Raw genomic sequence first — 21,962 nt, 5'->3', positions numbered from 1 at the left:
CTCATAGTCATGAAAAAACTAGATGGCAAATACAGTGAAAAGTACATGTTCTTTGTGCGGGGCAGTAGCAATGGCTTATGTGCTTTCTGACATTTGAAGACTTAAGGCCCTTTTTATGTAAAGATGACATTTGATTCTAATTTCCTCCTATGTTACCTCTAAAATTTTTTTAATATTTTTTTTCTAAGTAGTTTATAAAGAAATGTAGAGAAAAGTTAGAAGGCAAAAAAGTTTAAAAATTACAAACAGAAAAGAGTTTTAAAAATCCTACCATTGGCCTTTGTTTTATGTCACTCTACATTTTGTTGATTTTGTTTTATAAGAATGTATTTACATAATTGAGATCGTGCTGCATACAGAATTTCTCCTTTTTTCCCTAAAAAGTGTAGCATTAGTCTTAATGAATGCATGCTATTGCTTTACAACCATTTAGGGACATTCAAGTTGCTTCCAGTATTTTGCTAGCATAAATAATGCTGTAATCTTCATCTTTATACATAAAACTTTTCCAATATTGCTGTATTAGACAAAGGCTTTGGGTTGTAAGTCACAAGAAATCAATTCATCCTGGCTTAAGCAAACGAGGGAATGTAATAGGTTGGGTAACTGAAAAGCTGGGGGTGGAGATTGGCTTCAGGCATGGCTGGATTCAGAGACTGAGCAGCGTCTTCTAACATCTATCTTTCCATCTTCCCTTCCTGATTTCATTCTCATGCCTGCTCCTTCCCCTCTTCCCTAGCTCTGTTCTGGTATTTCCCACAGAACTATCACAGCTGAGACTCACTAATTTGGCTGGGGTCAGACACACATCCCTGAGCCTGTCACTGGGGCCAGGGCAAGGGAATGTTCCAGTTGGTCCACAGGACCTCCCCACCTCTCCCACATGACTCTTCCACCAACCTCACTCTGCACACCTGGACCCTTGGCTGTTTCTGGAACTCTCTAGTCTGCTGTTCATCCAGGGCCACAGCTCTGGTCCCCTCTGCCTCGCTCACTCTGCCCCAGGGTCCCGATGGCTTGCCGTACCCTCACTCCCTTCAGGTCCTACCCAGGGACTCCCCGACCACCTCTTCACCCTCTAGTCACTCTCCTGGCCTGTTTCTCTTCATGGACGTTATACGTCCTGATGTTGTTATATATTCACGTGGTATGTATTTGAATAATTTGTCTCCTTCCAAGGGAACCATGAGAGCTGTTTGTTTGCAGCTCTCTCCAGCATCTAATATTTATCAAGTGAGTTAATGAATGAATTGGCCAGACCAGGCATGTACCTGTCTGAAGGGTCAGCACACCCTAAGGATAAGAAATGCCTGCAGGGATGACGTGATTCCTCAAAGAAAACCGGTGGCCATCTCCAGATCAAGGGGGACTGGATGCCAGATTGACCAAAGCAGTGTCACATTTTTAAGTTCAGATCACTTTCTACAGCAAGGTCCCAGGAGTGGAACGTCAATGGATATGAATATTTTTAATATCCAGGTATGTACTTTAGCTTTATTGTTTAGTCAGTCGTGTCTGACTCTGCAACCTCATGGAGTATAGCCTTCCAAGGTCCTCTGTCCATGGGATTTCCCAGCAAAAAATATTGGAGTGGGTTTCCATTTCCTTCTTCAGGGGATGTTCCCAACCCAGGGGTCAAACCTGGATCTCCCTGCATTCTTTACCATGTGAGCCACCAAGGAAGCCCTCATACTTTACCCTTCCGGCCCCATAACCTCCTTATGGTAGGCAAAATAATCTTAAATGCAGATCACACCATGCCCCCCACTTCTTAAGCCTGAGAGCTCTCCATTGTACTGGAAATAAAAGAAAAGCTGTGCTCTGGCCCCAGGCCCCGAATGCTCTGCACTCAGCCTTACTCTCTGACCCTCTGCCTACAGCATACTGGCTTTTCTTGGCCCTCTCATTGCACCTCAGGATTCTCATATTTTCTCTCCCCATTGGGATGAAGGCCCATATCCCAGGTCTGGCCTGACAGCTACCACTTCTGTCTCCTCCAAGCTCAGCTCAAATGTCCCCTCAGGAGGCCACCTGAACAGCCCCCACCACCCACATCCCAGCCATTCCAGCAAACCTGTTATGTTCTCTCTACAGTATCAACACCCTTTTATATGGCACCTCATTTAATCTGTCTTCATCACTAGAATGTCAATTCCATGATGCCAGTCCCTGTCCACTGCTGTGTTCCCAAACTCAAAACTTGCACGTGGCATGTTAAAGGGGTTTTAATGAATTTTTTTGGGAAAAATAATGAAAAACTGCTTTTAGGAGGCTTGCAGCAATTAACACCCCCATCAACAGTACAAATACTCATCATCTTATCTCTCATTGAAGCAGTTTTCTTAGAACAGTGCTCAAGAGATGGAATTCTAGGGGACCCTCACAGCTTGAGCCCTGCAGGAAAAGCAATGGGATCGTTCTATGATACCTACCACTCCCGTTTGAACAGAGATTAGGTACACTCTGGTACAGCCAGGTATGTTACAACAAGAGCCACCAATAGGATTTTATTTTCCCATCCAGTTTAAGTATAGCCTGAATCTTCATCCCTATTATGTAAGTGGAAAAAAAAAAAAAGATTCCTTTCTGTGGCAACTAGACGCCAATAAACTTTTTAAACATATTACATTGAGTAAAAAATGGGTGAATAATCAGCTCAAGTGTCTGGAATGTGGATGGGCATCACTTCTGTGCATTCTTATCACAAATTATCCAGTTGTGTTAATATTTTGAATTGCAAAACCTTTATTAATCTGTTCACTGGTGACATTAAAATGCATATATTTCTGTACATTAGTTTTTAAAAAGAACTTTAGGTTAAAAAATGTCTTTCAAAAATAACTGATTTATATAAAAAGTATTTAATATAGAGAATAAGCACCTTTCAAAGGTAAAAGTCCCTGTGACATAGATAATACTAATCAAATCTCCCTTTGAAAAGAATTTCTGTTTGAATACAAAATAATACACTTCTTGTCTCCATCTTTTTCAAACAAACCTTCAGCATCACTCAATTTGGGGATCACACTTAATCCAGCAAGGTAATGATTGTGTGTCTGTTCTTCCAAAGAAGATACCAAATACAAAGTTTCTAGTTTAAAAATAGCACCACTGGAGGAAAGGGATAAGTCTTTTAAGTGCCAAGTCCCTAAACAAGTGATTTACCAAAATTCATGGTAATTAAATTTTGAGTGGTTGGTTGTTATAACCTTTCTGTAATCTGGAGTGGAAAACAGAATAAAGTTGAAAAACAAAGCAAAACAGTAACTTTGAAGAATCAGCCCATACACACACACCCCCCTGCCAGACTGTGTTCTTTGCTGTCTGCCAGTTGCATCACCAGTCAGAGACCTCTACCACAAAGGGCGTTTTCACGTCTATCTTCCCGCTGTTGACAATGGAGCAGTCAGTGAATGGGCGGTCATGCCCGTCAGTTGCCTGCAGTTCTATGGAGTGGACCACTGTCTGGTGAGAGAAAAGGAGACCCATGGATCACTTCTGACCAGCAACTATGATGACCAAGAGGTAAAATCAATGTGAAGTCTGAGCCCTAGTGGGAAATAAGTTTTCATTTTTTATGATTACAAAAACCATGCAAGCTAACTATGGAAAACTTAGGAAATTGATATATAACAGTAAAATTTACCTACAAGCTTGCTGCTCAGAGGGCATATTTGTGTGTTTCCTCTCTTCTTTTTATTAGCAACCTAGCTCTAATAAAAGCTATTTCTATTTACTTGTTACAGCCCAACTTACGAGTTAACATGGAATTTGAGATAATTTCAGCTCCACTCTGTAAGAGGTCTAAGCAAAAGAAAATGAGCCAGAAAGCAGATTTAGTAATGGAGCCAGTTCTGGGTTGGCCCATTTTAAAGCTGACTCCAGTGATCTACATGCTGTACGTGTGTGTACCCAGTCACCTAGTTGTGTCTGACTCTTTGCAACCTGATGAACTGTATGTAGCCTGCCAGGCTCCTCTGTCCATGGGATTCTCCAGGCAAGAATACTGGGGTGGGTTGCCATTTCCTCCTCCTGGGGATATTCCTAATCCAGGAATTGAACCTGCATCTCTTGCGTCTCATCTCCTGCATTGATTGGCAGGCTGATTCTTTACCACTAGTGCCACCTGGGAAGCTGAATCTACAGGTTGAGTCTGATACTAATGTAATCTCTACCCCAAGGGCTTCCCTGGTGGCTCAGACAGTAAAGGATCTGCCTGCAATGCGGAAGACCTGGGTTCGATCCCTGGGTTGGAAAGATTCCCTGGAGAAGGGAATGCTACCCACTCCAGTATTCTGGCCTGAAGAATTCCATGGACTGTATAGTCCATGGGGTCACAAAGAATCAGACACAACTGAGTGACTTTCACTCACTACCCCACCGGTGGTATAAAGACCCCTTTCTCTACTCTGGATGGTTTCACAGCCCATGGACCACTCTATCTCATACAAGGCAAGGACTAAGCTGCAGCTGCTGCTGCTAAGTCGCTTCAGTCGTGTCCGACTCTCTGCGACCCCATAGACAGCAGCCCATCAGGCTCCCCCGTCCCTGGGATTCTCCAGGCAAGAACACTGGAGTGGGTTGCCATTTCCTTCTCCAATGCATGAAAGGGAAAAGTGAAAGTGAAATCACTCAGTGTGTCCGACTCTTAGCAACCCCATGGACTGCAGCCCACCAGGCTCCTCCGTCCATGGGATTTTCCAGGCAAGAGTACTGGAGTGGGGTGCCATATTTGACCACAATTTTTAACATGCTTGTTTGCAGGCCCACCTGTGAAGGTTCTGATTCTACAAGTCTGGGGTGAGGTCCAGTGTTAAGAAAACCACTTAGACAATCTCTGGAGGTTCAGGGGGTGGAAGTCAGGAGATTGTGAAAATTCCTTGAAACTGTATGACACACACACTTTCTTATTCTCCTTCTAGAGACAGTTTATAGTTTTCAATAGTTTCTCAAAGTATTATATGACTCATAAAATGTTCAGGACTCTTTGTCTAGGACCAGGAAGCAGATCTTCCAGGATGCATGCCAATAGTGGAGGGAGGTTAATACAGCAAACCAGGGCACCAAGACATAAGATCCAGAAGACTGGAAGGAAAACCATGACCAGAAGAAGGAAGCCCCAGATGCATACTCTTCATTTTTCTTACAGCCTAGCATTAAAGTGAAAGTGAAAGTGAAGTTGCTCAGTCATGTCCGACTCTTTGCAATCCCATGGACTGTAGCCTACCAGGCTCCTCTGTCTATGGAATTTTCCAGGCAAGAGCACTGGAGTAGGTTGCCATTTCCTTCTCCAGGTGAATCTTCCCAACCCAGGGATTGAACCCGGGTCTCCTGCATTGCAGGCAGATACTTTACCATCTGAGCCACAAGGGAAGCATTATGTTGTATTTAAAAATGCTCACTTGAATCAGTTTACATTTAAAATACTTGGAATCTGATTAGACTCAGCAGTCAAAACTCCAAACTGTTTTAACACATGCATGTCTATGTTTAGCTCATTTAAAAAGCAGTAAGAGGCTGGAGACTAGGATTCCTTGCTATTCGAGAATACATTCTTTTGAGGACACTGGCTCATGAAAATGTAGGCATGTCCTTCACTGTGACGGGACCTAAAGTGATATATTAAGTGACAGGTGTTTGCCCCATTTGCTTCTCATCCCGCTTGTTATTTAATCATTAAGTTTTGTCCAACTCTTTGGGACCCTGTGGACTGTAGCCCACCAGGCTTCTCTGTCCGTGGGATTTCCCAGGCAAGAACACTAGAGTGAGTTGCCATTTCCTTCTCCAGGGGATCTTCCCAACCAAGGGATCAAACCTGCATCTCTTGGACTGGCAGGCAGATTCTTTACTGCTGAGCCACCTCAGAAGCCCTATCCCACTTGCCAATGAGAATTATTTGACAGTTCTGGTTGAACACATCTTTGCCTTGTAAGGGAGGTTCTGAGTCAGCCAGCTCAGTACCTGCCCTTTAGTTGGGTAGAATCAGAATAACAGGTAGAAGTTGTGGAAAAACTACAGTGAGTGAGATTAGTTTATTTATGTTTGGATGAGTTCGCATGAAAACAATGAAATATGGCAGAGGGAAGGGACTCGAGGATGCTCCAGGGTTGTACTGGGCAGACCTTACAGCTGCCACTTGAGGAGCTGGAAGAGCATCTTTGGGCAGCTGCTAAGGAGGAGAAATGCAGGGAGTGGAAGGGAATGAGGATTTTAAGAATTCTTCCTGTGGATTATGAATTGGGCCCCTTTGATGTTCTTTGAGACACAGGAGCATAAATTTGAATTCTCTTTAGGAATTCTGGTGATTATACTGTGTGCCTCTGAAAGTGACTTATATCTGTACTGAACTACATGGGCTCAGGGTTTTAAAAATATTTTAAATTGTGGTAAGGAACACATGGAGAAGAAAATGGCAACCCACTCCAGTATTATTGCCTGGAAAATCCTATGGACACAAGAGCCTGGCAGGCTACAGTTCATGAGGTTGCAGAGAATCACACACGACTGAGCAACTGAGCACAAGAAATACATAACATATAATTACCAGCTTAGCCACTTCTATGTAACTTTAAGTTCATTAGTTTAAGCATATTCACATTATTGTGCAACCAAATCTCCAGAGTTTTTTCATCTTGTAAAACTGAAGATTCATAGCTATGCTCATTGAACACCAGCTCCCCATTTCTTCATTCCCCAGCCCCTGGAAACCATCATCCTGCTTTATGTTCCCATGTACTTGACTACTTTAGATCCCTCATTTGAATGGAATCATACAGTCTTTTTGTGACAGGCTTACTTTACTTAGCAAGACATTCTCAAGATTTATCCATGTTCTAGCAAGTGACAGGATTTCCTTTCTAAGTTTAATGATATTTCATTGTACCTACAGGATTTCATTTGGTTACATTAAAATGGCTTTCCAATTATATCTAATAGTATGATAAATTAAGGACTCAACTTCTCCCCCAGCTTCTGCTCCAATACTCCTAACAATTAAAATACTGTGTGTGTGTGTGTGTGTGTGTGTGTTAAGTCGCTTCAGTCATGTCCGACTCTGTGAGCCTATAGAGTGTAGCCCCCCAGGCTGCTGTGTCCATGGGATTCTCCAGGCATGAACACTGGAGTGGGTTGCCATGCCCTTCTCTAGGGGATCTTCCCAACCCAGGGTCTGAACCCACATACCATATATACTTTATTCACCTTTGAAGAGGCCAGTCAGCATATAATTATGGCTCTCCAAGAAGCATAATTTGAGAGCAAATCACTAAGAGTACTTTCATTATAAAGCTTTGAATGAGGAAAAATAATATATCAAGTTACCATTCCATCGAGGACTTTTCCAAATACCACATGTTTGCCATCCAGCCAGGTGGGCTTGGTCAAGGTGATAAAGAACTGAGAGCCGTTGGTGTCAGGCCCAGCATTGGCCATGCTGACCCACCCAATGCCATAATGCTTCAGTTTGAAGTTCTCATCTGGGAATGTCTCACCATAAATGCTTATACCTGGGTGAGACAAAACAAAAAGGGTAGAGTCAACAGATGTTTTACAAAAGTAAATTCTTCAAAGGCAAGTATAAGGTTTGAGTAGAACTGGTTAAGAGAATCCTATAGAAGAAGATGGGAATGAGGAAAAGATACAAGAGCAATTAATCAGAAGATAAAATTTACTCCTTAAGGAAACAGAGCACCAGGGACCAAAGAAACAAACAAAAGCCTTAAGTATCACACAGGAAGGTAAGATGCCCTCTGGCCTCAAACGAACACCCAAACCTTGACCAAGCAAGTCAGTGATTTCACTTTGAAATGAGAAGGAAGGGAAGGGCAGGATGGCATGGTAATGTCTATGGAATGATGGGTAAGCCATCCTAGTGACCCCATCTCTGTCCTGAGGGTCAGGTCACTTGTCCTGGGTCACTCATACCTCAGCAGCCAAGCCAACTGCAATATACACTTAATATACACCCTTAGCCAATCCTCGTAACAGTCCTATAGGATAGGTTCTCTCATTTCCATTGTGAACGGGAAACTTATCAAACTTATCAAATGGGAGCTTATCAAACTTGAAAAAAGTAAAACTTGAACTTCTGGCTCCAACTCTGGTTCTCTAAGCACTTAGAGCCTCAGTACTAAGAAGAATAGTGCCAGCCTGGAAGTCATTAGGCTTGATGACTTCAGGGTACAGAGGGGTGACAGCAACTGGGAGCAGCCAGGGAGCCAGCCTTGAGCCAGAGGCAGGCACAGGGACTGGAGATCTAGCACAGCACATTTTCCCTATAAAACATCAGTTTAGACCATCTGCTCCATCCCCCAACCCTGAGTGCCTCTGACACCCAACTTTTGCACTGCAGGGCACCTTATCCATCAGTGGCCAACCTTAAAGTCCTGGCTCAGTTAGCTCTCATGTTATCTCCTTCTTACTATGCAGTACTTGTGAAGGACCAGGCAAAAAACTTCCTTAAGACTTGGCTCTTACATGGGCATTTTTCTTCATTTTATACAACCAAAACCTCTTCATAGCTAGCATAGTTAACTTTTCAAACAGGTTATCTAGAAAGTGTTGCCATAGAGGAATACTAAGGACATTTTGTGAATCTTAAGGTGTACATCTTGGGATATACAGCTTCTAAATAATAACTGGATATTTTAACAACTTCACTCCTTTGTAGCCCTTATTTTATATTTATCTGAGTAATTAATATTTAATAATTTAAGGAACCCTGCCTTTTTTTTTTCTTTTTGGTAGAAGAGGTCAAATATAATTCATCTTCCTAAGGAAAAAAAAAAAAAAAAATCCAATCCTGGCTCAGTTAGAAGGACCAGAAGTGAATACCAAAGGTAAGCAATTTATAGCTGGTTGGTAAGTGACATACGAAGTAGCCTGGCAGGAAAGTTCTGCCTACAGAGAGGTCTAGGCTAAATTTAAATGATCCAAAAGGTCCTATCTCCAAAACTCAGAGAATTTTAATTCTGTACATGCCTGTGCATGTGCACACACGCACACACACACACACACACACATACACACACACAAGGCAGAGAGAGCAGAGAGAGAAAGAAAGACGAACAGAAGAGAGAACACAGGGAAGTTCCATCACCATTCCTTCAAGGGCCCAGGCAGGACGGCGGAGTGCCAGTCCTGAGGGGACCGGCACCGGAACTGCAGGCTTTTCCACCGGAGACCCAGCTCTGCAGCAGCCCCATTCAACCAAGTAACCTGAGCACGTTCCTCTGATCCAATCTACATTCCCATACCCAGCAGCATCTCCACCGGTGTCTTGGCAAATCCAAGCATTTAATGACAGCCATTTTGTTATTTTAAAAAACCATTGCAATAAACATAAAATTAACAATAGTGTTTGAAAATGGCTTGTTTCTTTAAAACATTAGCCATTTACTATCTACCAAACCCAGTATTTGCTGAATTAAAAATCTTAAACCTGAAGTAAATAAAAATGCGGTGTAGTTCCATATTGTATGTATGTTCAGGAAAAGAACTCACTACATTTATGAGGAAAAGACAGACCAGGGAGCTGGGCAGCTGGAATCCTCAATGAGAAACAATAAGCTCAGATATATTTGAAATTCTGTAAACTGAATTATGGGTTCTTTATTGAATTCTAATGGTGTTGATAAAAATTAATTTATACTATAATTGTGACAAGTGGTCTATTAATTTTTTATTACTGCAAAAGCTGATGATAAAAAGAGAATTCTGAAAGAAGGAGGTAAATTCACCTGTGATCCTGCCACCTAAATACCAGTCTCATCATTCTGGCATGATGCTTCTGGACGCCCCCCAACCCCCCCACCCCCGCCGGCAAAATGCACTTCTGCAGCTGGCTGTCCCCCTCCAGGGCACACGGTTTCTCAGTCTACTTCTCCTTGCTATGACAGACATCTTTCCATATTGCTACCTACCAGGAGTCTAGGATTGTCATAACTGCAAAACAGCCTACTAAATGAATACATCTCCACTAAAGAAGGATAATGAACACCCAAGCAAAGACTGTTTAAAATTAGGAGGCCTCACTCATTCGCACCTACCAAGATTTTGTTAGATGAGGCCCCCCCAGCCAAAAACTCTTTATCTTTCTGGAAGAATTAGTTTGTCTTTTTGACTTTGTTTCTTGAAGCTGGGAGTTCAATATGCTGGGCAAATATACCATCTTAGTCTTAGGTTTCACTTGGGTAAGCAGGAAAGGAAAAGTTTAAGAGACAACATTACCACCAGTGCCATCTCCCCGGGTGAAGTCTCCTCCTTGAATCATGAAATCTTTGATGACGCGATGAAATTTGCTTCCTTTATATCCATATCCTTTCTAAAGAGATTATGTCAATTGAATACACAAGCAGATATAACCCATACTGTAAGATAAACCCCAGTGTTTATCTGGAAATGACAAAATGAGAAAATTACACACAATATCTACAGAACTAAAGTAGGTACCTACAATAGTTTACTGACAGATATTTATCATTAGCTGACTGAAAAATAACTATGGAAATAAAATACTAACATGCACAAGTAAAAAGAAGTCTGCATTTTCACTTAATGACTTTCACTTTCTAGAACCTTGAGGAAACTGAGTGCTTAAAGAATACAGATTTTATAGAAAAACAAAGTAAAATATTATTAGATGTCTTGGGTTCATCTCATCTACTAATTTAATACTTATTTTCCCAGGTACAACTTTTTTTTTACATTTACATTTTTAAAAAGGTGTTTGTTTTTAATTGGAGGATAATTGCTTTTCAATATTGTGTTGGTTTCTGCCATGCATCAACATGAATCAGCCATAGGTATACATGTGTGCCCTCCCTCTGGAACCTCCCTCCCACCTCCCACCTCATCCCATCCCTCTAGGTTGTCACAGAGCCCCAGTTTGAGTTCCCTGAGTCATGCAGCAAATTCCCACAGGTTATCTGTTTTACATATGGTAGTGTATATGTTTCCATGCTATTCTCTCCATTCAACCCCCAGGATACATCTGTATGTTTGGCTTAAAAGGAGGAAGATTCAATTCTGTGCACAGTTAAAGGGGATAAAACTGAGATATACCTCTCCCGTTGCCAGAGCGACAAAATTTTCCACAGTCTTGGGCACGACTTTTCCAAAGAGGCCAATTACGATTCTGCCAACATCTTTATCTCCAATCCTCACGTCAAAGAAGACCTGCATGTGGTTGAAAGGCGGAACACAAGGTTACACTGTGGAAAAGCCACAGTACAAGGTGAGTGCACGTGACAGTCTGAGAACGGACCCACGTGTGAGGCCCCGGCCACCAGCATTTTATAAAGGAGGGGGTGAAGGAGCAAGAGATAAGGGAGTTCTGAAACCATCTTTGTGGGTGCATTTCCCTTGCAAATATTCATTCACCAAACCATTATGGAGCACCATCACTGAGTCAGACACTGTGCTAAGAACTGGGTTTAAAGTTGGACTCAGTACTGTCAGAATGAGCCAGTAACGTCTTCAAGAATTCTTCTCTCCCAGGTACCCCAGACACACACTGCTGTCGCCTCGTTTCCTAGCTCTGTGGACAAAGCTAGGGGTTGAGAGTGGAGACTACTGCTCTTCTGAAAGGTGATGCTCTCCAGTCTTGGCAGGAGAAAAAAAAAAAAACTGGTGAGGAAATAAATAGTCTAACTGTCCAGATTTATTTTTTTGTAACTTCGAGCAGCACCAAATTCCCAATGAGTTCTCAATAGATGTCTGTTGTCAAGGGGGCTGTGAAAGATGATCAAAACACACAGCCCTGCTCCAAAAGGCCTGCCAGTCGCGTCCAAACACACTAAGACATGCAGGCCTCTGCTGCGTCCTAAGCACAGCAAACATCGCACGCTGGTCCTGACAGAACCATTTACCCCGTACACTTAAGACACCGAATCCGGTCCTCACGCTCCCAAAGTTGCCCAAGTAGAATGTGCCCTTTCTCTGTCACAGCATTTTAAAACAGAAGAGAGCAAGCACAACTCCAGAAGTCAGTCACTTCTTTCTTTGCAGATAAGCCTTAAAAGTTCTCTTGGACTTTTTTTTAACTGTTTCACCTAAAACGCAATTATATACGTTCTGCTTCACAAATCACTGTGTTAAGATAATTTCGAGACAGAACGTTTGAAAAGGCCGCAGAGTTGAAGGGCATTCTGTTAGCAAGTTTAGATTATATGAACCAATTCACTATTTGAATGGGTAAAAAAAAAGACATTCAAGAGATGGCTTTAAAAAAATTTAAGAAGGTGTCAAAGAGAAAAGATGTCATACAGTTTGGAAAAATCGCAAAGTAAAGACTGTCAAGCTTTAGTTCAAGACAAGAGCCTCTGCCAATACATCAGGACGTCTGTCACAGAATGATGTGATATTTAGTGTTCCATATGGCATTTTGCAATTTTACATGGCCAGAGCTACAAAAAACTATTATTTACGTGGTAAAAGTTTAGAGAATGCATAAAAGACCAGGCCCTTGAGATTGGGCAGTGCAGTGAAGGAGGACGATTCAGGAAGCTCTATTAATGCCCGCAAGAGCCTGGCATGCGGCCTGGGTCAAAGAAGCAGTTCTCCAAAGGGATTTCCAAACCAAGGAGTAAATTCAGTAACAGGCAATAATGAAGAGGCTCCAAGACAAGAACTGGGTATGTAATCCATAAGGAAGCACCACATAAGCCTGCCAGACTTTTAAAATAAAGAAGAGAAAAGAAAGCCTGTGAACATTTCAACAGCAAAGAGAATAAAATATGGGAGGACAGCATGAAAAGATGAAGAAAAAGTGTCTGTGTCACCCAGCGTAACTCTCCAATAACCATCTTGTTTTCCTACATGCGGCCTAGCACACGTATTAATACAATGTTTTTTCCCAAACCACAGCGTCCTTCAACTTCTTGCATGATGGCATGAAAATACAGCAGAGTTTCCCTAACTCTAATGGAAACGATAAAATCAAATCTTATTAAATACTTGTCAAAGATCTCTGCAGAAGGCATTGTAAGGGTACAAGTGGAGGAAGTCCCTGTCCTCAGGGAGATTATGGAGAGAGACAGGCCAAGTACATGAACAGCCATAGCACAAGGCTGCAGGTGACAAGGACCCCAAGAACACTGAATACTAGTGTGCTGGAGGGATGCTGAGGGCTGAGGGAAGGCATCCAGACAGAGGTGTGATGGGATGCCAGCCTGGAAGGAGGGGAGCAGCCTCCTGGGACAAGAATGGGCACAAACCCCACCTGGCAGTTCTTTCTGGAACCAAAGCACTGAGGCAGGAAAAGGGATCCATGTGCAGAGAAACAACACAACCCTTCTGACCACAACCAGCTGGGAAGGAAGACTCTCACCCATTTCAGAAGGCGGAGGAAGGATCTGGCTAAGAGTTCCAAGTTTTGTTAGGCAATACTAGGAACATGAAAGACAGAATTTCAATTTGAAGCTGCATTCACTTGGACTGCCATTTGTCATGAATGTGGCTCTCTCTGTCTAGGCAATTTCTACCTGAAGGGGTGGAAATGGCATTTTTAGATCCCCAGTGCCCAGCACAGTGTCAGCTGAAGCAGGTACTAAAAAAAAAAAAAAAGTCAGGCAATACTGAATGAAGACCAGGGCACACGCACACCTAAACAGAGGGTAAGGTGGGCCTGGGGTGGCTGCCAGGCAAACCCTCGTACCCTGAGATTGTCTCTGACTTTGCTACCTGTCCTTGGGAACAGGCCCTGTGAAAGGGATGAGGCTGCAAAGTCCCACAGAAGAGGAAGCACAGAGATAGTCACTGTGATGGGAAGTCAAGCTTTACAAGAAGGTATGTACAGATAAAATGTCATGGTTAGAGGTGGTGATTATCTGTGGATATCAGAGCAGGCTTCCTGGAAAAGATGGCGCTTAAATTCCACATTGCACTTCAAGAGCTGGCCCCTTGGTCCCTCCTTTTTTCCCTTGAGGCTGCCCTTGAAAGTCATTTGAAAATTATGGGCACTAGAGGGTGGGAGCCTGGTGGAATGCAGTCTGTGGGGTCGCTGAGTGTCGGACACGATTGAGTGACTTCACTTTCTTGCATTGGAGAAGGAAATGGCAACCCACTCCAGTATTCTTGCCTGGAGAATCCCAGGGATGGGGGAGCCTGGTGGGCTGCCGTCTATGGGGTTGCGCAGAGTCAGACATGACTAAAGTGACTTAGCAGCAGCAGCAGCAGAGGGTGGGAAGAGACAGGGGAAGAGGCAAGAGGACCTCACAGAGCCTGCCCCAAACCCTTGTAGGGTTAACTGTGCTTCCATTTCCAAAGTAACTGGGGAAGACACCCAAGTGCTGGAGCCTCGAGGTCAAGGAAACTGTTCTCAAACCAGCTCCACCACTTATTGGCCATGGGACCTTGGGCAACTCCAAGCCCCTGCTCATCTGTACCTGCCCTGCTGCAGGAGGATTAATAAGATAACACAAATAACACTAACAGTTGACCTCTTAAATCAGGAACTTCAATCAGGGCTAAGCACTTTACCTGCTCTATCACATCTAATATGCCAGCAAGTATTATTTCTATTTCCACTTACAGAGGAGGAGCCTCAGGCATTCTTGGTAACTTGTTATTACCTCAGGTGAAGCCTCTTAGCCACTCTGAGAACTGCAGAAAGTGACAGCAACCTGTGACTTGAGCACAGCTGCAAAGATGGCAGCATTATTTTCTACACTCTCAGGTGCCTGATGCTGTACAGAGCCCATGGCATCTGCTGGAAAATGCAAGGGTGCAAATGCCAACTGGGTGGATTTTGAGACCAGTGAGTCTCCCAGACTGGGCAGGAGGCTGAGGTGGTGGCTGGCAGCAAGATTCACAGACAAGAAAGGGCCCTGGGAGGGACAGCACTTCATATCTCTCATTTACAGATTCTTGTTTTCAAACACTATCAGAGGAAAAGCTGAAGACTGCTGGGGAAAACATACAATACACTAGAGTGATGGCCAATTCATCTACTTGTCCACACTCAGAGAAATCATTTTGAATATTTCCACTTCCCAGTGGAGTAGTTGTCTTAAAATGCCCCTACTGAAAAAGTAATTCAGCAGAGTCGAATCTGTGGCAGGACGTGCCTGCACAGTTAGTTTTTAGAACTTAATGACAAATGGGGTGGGGAAAAAAAGGAGATAGTGTTAAGTGACTATTCCAAACCTAGAGTGCATGAAAACTCACTCAGTGAATGCACCCTGGCTAAGAAGCCCCACTCTTCTTCCCCTCTCCCTGAGGTTCCCAACCATAGTTCGTTTATCACCCCGGCAGCAGGGCCTTCCTGTTCACTCTTCACTCTCAGGCTACATCAGGTATTGGGCTGTACCTCTCCTGCCCGTGTCCTCCCCGCTCCTCTGGTGGGGTCTGCAGTGGAGGAGCACTGCTGAGGCACCCAACACTGTCATTTCTTCTGGCAGACAGGGGACCGATTGTTAAGACCACCTGCAGCTGCTCCTTCTTCCAGATTCTAAGACACTCCTGCCAGGGGGTTTTCGAGAAGTGGTGATCAAGGGCACCAAATCACTCCTTTCCTCCCTCTGTCTCTCCGGGCGTCCTCCCATTATCTTCTAATCTTGGGTAAACGTGCTGAAAAAAGACCTGAAGCTCTAAGGAGGCAGTCTAAGGCAGATCTCCACCCCACCACCTCCCATCGAGATTGAAAGGCTGGCCTCAGTCATGCAGAGGCCTCCTGGGCCTCGCTCAGCAGCATCCCAAGCCCTGTGTCTACTCCCCAGTCTGAAAAGCGCACCTCTCCCTCCCTGGCGGGGATTGATGGTGGTTCCTAAACACGAAAGGGAGGACAGTCCTTGGTTAAGCAAGGCCACGTAACGCCTACCCTACCCCAAGCGACAGGGGCTGGACCTGGGGCTCTGAGAGGCCGGGTGACATCCGCGGGGGCGGCCCAGCTCCAACCCCTCCTCTCGCAGCGCGCCTCCTTCGCCCTCCTGCATTCTTCCTGCTTCTATTCCCAAGTCTCCGCCACGCCGAAGGAAGTCCTCGGCTGTCTCCTCCCTAGAGAACGGGCTCACCGGTTCCGGAAGCTTCTCCCAGCTCGCGGGCTGGTGGCCACGTCGGATCACCAGCCCAGGAGATGACGCTCAGACAGCCCGCGGCGGGGGTGCGCTCGGCCTAGCGCCCCTAAAGTCTCCCAGGAGAGCGAGGGCGCCCCCGCCTCACGCGCGCGCGGGGACCCCCACCACTACCACCTAGCCCCGCGGCCGCCTCCCATCCTCTGCGCCTGGGAAGCCCCCTGATCGCCGCCCCTGACCCTGAGGTTCCAGTCCCCAAAGCTCCCCCATCCCCCCGGGCGGCACGAGGAGAACTTGCTGCCCGCTGCCCGGTCACCTTGGCCGTCACCGAGGGGCCTCGCTTGCGGAAGCCCGAGGCTCCCGCGGACGGTACGAGGGCGCTGAGCCCCACGCAAAGCACGAGAGGTAGCAGCGGCCGGAGACCCGGGCCCATGATGAGCGGTGGCGGTGGCGGTGGAGGCAGCGGCTGGGGCGCGACCGCAGACTCCTGGACTGCCGGCGGGACTCCTGGCCCGCTGCGCCTGCGCGCTCCCGGCTCGAGGGGCGGGGGTGATGGAGACGCGGCGATCCGGGCAGGCCCGGAACCTCGGGCGCCTCCTCCCAGGTTCAGCCCAGCGACCCGAGCTAGGGACTCGGAGAGGCGCGCCGCGGAGCGCGGAGCCGAGTCCAACCGCCGCGCGGGTGGAGGGTACACTGGGCGCGGGCATCCGGAGCAAGCCGGCGCTGCTCGGATGATGCCTGATAGGTCCGGACCCGTGAGTTGAGGGATGCAGACTGGGGCATCGCCGGGAACTTACAGCGTAGACGCGTATTAAACCTGATGGAAAGTCGAGGGCTCTCCGGGATCCGGGTCATCCTGGCATCTTGCTTGCCGCGACGGGTCCCCCTCTGTGACCGCAGCCGCCGTTGGAGCCGAGCAACCTCTGCCAAGCCTGCCAGGTTCCAATGTTCCATCAGAGGCTTTAGCTAAGTTCTGGACTTCTCTCAGAACTCTTGAGACCCTGGGTGTTTCTACTCGATTACACAGGACGAATGACCTCTAATTGAGATGATTCAAATTGAGGATATACTTTTTACAAACTTAAAAATTATGTTTAGAAATTAATGACATGGGGAAATACTCATATTTTTAAATGAAAAACTCATGTTGCAAAATCGGACCTCGATTGTGTAAATGTATAAAGGCATTTTAAAAACGGAAAGAAATGTACCAAAATATTTACAGAAGCTATGGTGATAGGATAATAGGTTTTTGTTTTCTTTGCAATTTTCTGATTTCCCAGATGTTCTACATTGAACATGTAAGTATTTTATAATCAGGAAAACGTTTTAAAACTCAATGCTGTTTGCCTTAGGACTTCAAAGAACTTTTTAAATGTAATACAGCCAAAATTAACTACAAATTAATGATAGTTTTCTCTTGGTTTTCTTAGGGGCTAGTGCCATGACTTTCAAGCCAAGATTTTCCTTGGGTAAGCACATAGGATTCCTATGTGTAACTAAATGTAGGTCTAAAATTACACTGGAACCATTTATTATGTATACAAAGGGTAACCACCACGTTTGAAGGCTGGGCAGAACACTTGTGAGCTATTTTGGTATTTCAGTCCAGTGAAGGGTCTAATGGCTTTCCTCATCACTCTCACCCCCCAATGAAGAAAGAATCTCCCTTTTGTAGCAAGCTAAGGGTATCAGAGGGCTTATGCCTGTACTTATTTCTCCTGATTCAGATCTAGTACAATGTCAGGTATATAGTGATTTCTCAACAAATATTTATTCAGTAAGTGAATTTTTATATTGGGAAGATTAATACAAATAAAGAGAAGTGAACAAAATGTACATGTACAAATCAACAAATTATCAAAAAGCAAATAAGCTAGAACCCCACATATCTAAAGAAATGAAATATTCACTAGCTCTCTAGAAACTCCTCTTGTGTTCACTTGCAGTTGCTAACACTTTCTTCTCCCTAAATTAACCACTATCCTGACGACTTTCAATAAGGTTTAGTTTTAACTTTGTGTGACTACAATCTTCTGTGTTCTTTTTGCTGAAATTTATGAAATTCATCCATGATTTTGTGTGTAGCTATTTTGATGCATAGGACAAGCTAGGGGCTGAATTTTTTTCCATACGAATTCCATTGTCTCAGCATAATTTATTGAAAAGTGACTTCTTATTGCTCTGTAATGCTACTTCTGTCATGGAATAAATGTCCCTACATGTATGGGTCTGGTGTGCTCCCGCTTTTGTGTCCCATTGATGTATTTGTCTATCTTCATGCCAGCACTACATTGTCTTAATGAAAATAGTCTTATAATAAGTCTTCATAGTTAGTAGTAGAAGTCGTCTTACTTCGTACAATAGATTTCTGGCTATTCTTGATCCTTTCTGTGTTCATATAAACTTGAAAATCAGCTTGTCAGTTTCCATAAAGTGGGATTTTAATTGGGTTTGCATTGCATGTATATCCTTTTGGAGAGACTTGGCATACTTGTAATATTGTGTCTTCCATTCATGAACATGGCATAGTCCTCCATTTATTTCCCTCTTCTTTAATTTCTCTCAATATGATTTCATAGTTGTCTGTCTAAAAACCTTATACATATAATGTTAAGTTGATTTCAAGGTATTTGGTCTTTGTTTTGTTTTTTGCTATTGTAAATTATATCTTTTTAACGTTTATTTACCTGTTTGTTAGTATTATATCATAGTGAAATAAATTGTGTATATTAATCTTGAATAGGCTAGTTTGTTAAATTTATTAATTGCAATATTTATCTGTGAATTATTTAGGATTTTCTATATAGACAACTATATTATTCATAAATAATAACAGTTTTATTCCTTCCTTTCTAATCTTTATACCTTTTATTTCTTTTTCTTGCCACCAGGACCTTGAGTACAAAAAGAAGTGACTATAGGATGAGTCATTGTTTGGGGGTTAAATTTTGCCCCCAAATGGGTACATCAAAGTCAGAAACCCCGGTATCTGTGAATGTGACCCTATTTCCAAATAGGGTTTTTTTTGTTTTTTTTTTTTTTGCGGATGTAATCAAGTTGAGATCCTATTGAAGTAGGTTATGTGACTAGTGTCCGTGTAAAAAGAGGAGAGACAAAGAAACCATACCCCCAGGGGAAACACCATGTGAAGACAGAGAAAGAGATTGGAGTGGTACATCTGAGTCAAGAAATGCCCGGGATAGCTGGCACCACCGGAAGCTAAGAAGAGGCCAGGAAGGACCCTCCCGTAAGGAGAGCGTGGCCCTCTCAGCACCAAATTGCGGACATCTAGCCTCCAGAACTGTGAGACAATACATTTTTGTTGTTTTAAATGATCTCAGTTTGTGGTACTTTGTTATGGCAAGTCTAGGAAACTAATAATACACTTGTCTGTCCTAATGCCAGAGGAAAAGCTTTCAATATTTTACCATTAAGTCTGATATTTGCTGAATATTCTTTTAACTGAGGATATCCTCTTTCAGCTTAAGAGAATTCCTTTTTAGTTCTGATTCGTTAAAAGGTTTTGTCACGAATTTGATCAACTGAAAGCATGTACTGAAAGCAACCAGAAATAATCACATGATTTTCCCTTACTCTGTTCATGTGAATTGCATTGATTTTCAAATCTTCAGCCATCCTTGCTTTCAGGAGTACACCCAATATGTATTAACCTTTTTTTTATATTGCTGTATATGTATATAAAGCAAATTTAACAAGAACTGAAAAAAGGCATTTCTCCTGAAATGAAGTTCAGGAAAAAATACCAGTAAATAAATTGATTTGGCTTTCCAGTTCAGGCCAAGCAAATCACCAGCTTTCCGTTTTTATGTTAATGGATAATTTTGCTATTTTTTGTTCAGAATATTTGCATCTATATTCACAAATCAGACCAGCTTAAAAAAATTTCCTTTTTGGAATTTCCTGTCAGTGTTTTTTTTTTTCCTTGGTCAGGATTATTTTAGCACCTTAACATGCATTGGCAAATGGTTAGGGTTTTTCCCTATGCTTGGAAAAGATATGTGAATGATTGCCATTAGTTCCGCCTTGATTGTTTCTTTTAAGCCATCTATGCCTAGAGTTTTCTTTATTGTAGTTTTAAATTATAGGTTAATGTTTTTAATGATTGATGACTATTTAAGTTTTATATTCTGTCAATTTTTACATGTATATTTTGAGAAATTTACTTCATTTATATTTTTAAATTTATTTACATAAATTTGTTTAATACATCTTTTTATAATTTTGTAGGTCTGCAGGACTTATAGTAAAGGTTTTTTTCATTCCTGACATTGACTGTTTTTATGTTTTTTCTTTTCAACAGCTCCATCAAATGAGTTTAGGATTATAATATGTTTGATTTTATTTCATTAGTTTATATCTTCATTCCTTCCTTCTCTTTCTTTGAGTTTAATTTCCTATTATTTTCTATCTTGTTGAAATAGACTCTATTTTTTTTTCACTTAGCAGTATGCATTAACATTTCCTCCATGTCATTTCAGTTCAGTTCAGTTCAGTCGCTCAGTCGTGTTCGACTCTTTGCAACCCCATGAATTGCAGCACTCCAGGCCTCCCTGTCCATCACCAACTCCCAGAGTTTACCCAAACTCATGTCCATCGAGTCGGTGACGCCATCCAGCCATCTCATCCTCTGTCGTCCCCTTCTCCTGCCTTCAGTCCCTCCCAGCATCAGGGTCTTTTCCAATGAGTCAACTCTTTGCATGAGGTGGCCAAAGTATTGGAGTTTCAGCTTTAGCATCAGTCCTTCCAATGAACACCCAGGACTGATCTCCTTTAGGATGGACTGGTTGGATTTCCTTGCAGTCCAAGGGACTCTCAAGAGTCTTCTCCAACACCACAGTTCAAAAGCATCAGTTCTTCGGTGCTCACTTTCTTCACAGTCCAACTCTCACATCCTTACATGACCACTGGCAAAACCATAGCCTTGACTAGAAGGACCTTTGTTGGCAAAGTAATGTCTCTGCTTTTGAATATGCTATCTAGGTTGGACATAACTTTCCTTCCAAGGAGTAAGCGTCTTTTAATTTCATGGCTGTAGTCATCAACTGCAGTGATTTTGGAGATTTTTTGATTTTTTGGAGATTATATTTTATTTTCATTTTTGACATTGACTGTTTTTACGTTTTTTCTTTTTTTTTTTCAACAGTTTCATCAAATGTGTTTAGGATTATAATATGTTTGATTTTATTTCATTAGTTTATATCTTCAATGAAAATAAAATCTCCAAAAAAATAAAGTCTGACACTGTTTCCACTGTTTCCCCATCTATTTCCCATGAAGTGATGGGACCCGATGCCATGATCTTAGTTTTCTGAGTGTTGAGCTTTAAGCCAACTTTTTCACTCTCCTCTTTCACTTTCATCAAGAGGCTTTTTAGTTCCTCTTCACTTTCTGCCATAAGGGTGGTATCATCTGCATATCTGAGGTTATTAATATTTCTCCCAGCAATCTTGATTCCAGCTTGTGCTTCTTCCAGCCCAGCGTTTCTCATGATGTACTCTGCATAGAAGTTAAATAAGCAGGGTGACAATATGCAGCCTTGACGTACTCCTTTTCATATTTGGAACCAGTCTGTTGTTCCATGTCCAGTTCTAACTATTGCTTCCTGACCTGCATATAGGTTTCTCAAGAGGCAGGTCAGGTGGTCTGGTATTCCCATCTCTTTCAGAATTTTCCAGTTTATTGTGATCCACATAGTCAAATGCTTTGGCATAGTCAGTAAAGCAGAAATAGATGTTTTTCTGGAACTCTTTTGCTTTTTTGATGATCCAGCAGATGTTGGCCATTTGATCTCTGGTTCCTTTGCCTTTTCTAAAACCAGGTTGAACATATAATGGCTTAATAACTCATGTGTTTTTTTTATTGCTGAATAGCTCTCCATTGTATGCTATACTGCTGTTTATCCATTTACCTACTAAAGGACATCTGTTG

The 21,962-nt window shown here is 43.1% G+C and overlaps 1 protein-coding gene across 1 annotated transcript; it reads right to left on the bottom strand.

Moving 5' to 3' along the window:
* Positions 1-2,842: 2,842 nt before the first annotated feature.
* PPIC (peptidylprolyl isomerase C) lies at positions 2,843-16,487 on the bottom strand. Its single transcript, XM_019964646.2, has 5 exons — positions 16,327-16,487; positions 11,062-11,175; positions 10,228-10,321; positions 7,321-7,505; positions 2,843-3,465 (listed from the first exon to the last, which is right to left on the bottom strand). The coding sequence occupies exons 1-5, from the start codon at positions 16,441-16,443 to the stop codon at positions 3,337-3,339; spliced, it is 639 nt and encodes a 212-aa protein (XP_019820205.1). The 5' UTR covers positions 16,444-16,487; the 3' UTR covers positions 2,843-3,336.
* Between the last annotated feature and the right edge of the window lie 5,475 nt (positions 16,488-21,962).

The sequence above is a fragment of the Bos indicus genome, chromosome 7 (genome assembly GCF_029378745.1).
Source record: "Bos indicus isolate NIAB-ARS_2022 breed Sahiwal x Tharparkar chromosome 7, NIAB-ARS_B.indTharparkar_mat_pri_1.0, whole genome shotgun sequence".
NCBI lineage: Eukaryota > Metazoa > Chordata > Mammalia > Artiodactyla > Bovidae > Bos > Bos indicus.
The sequence above is the reverse complement of the archived record's forward strand: the minus strand, read 5'-3'. Positions and strand labels throughout refer to the sequence as shown.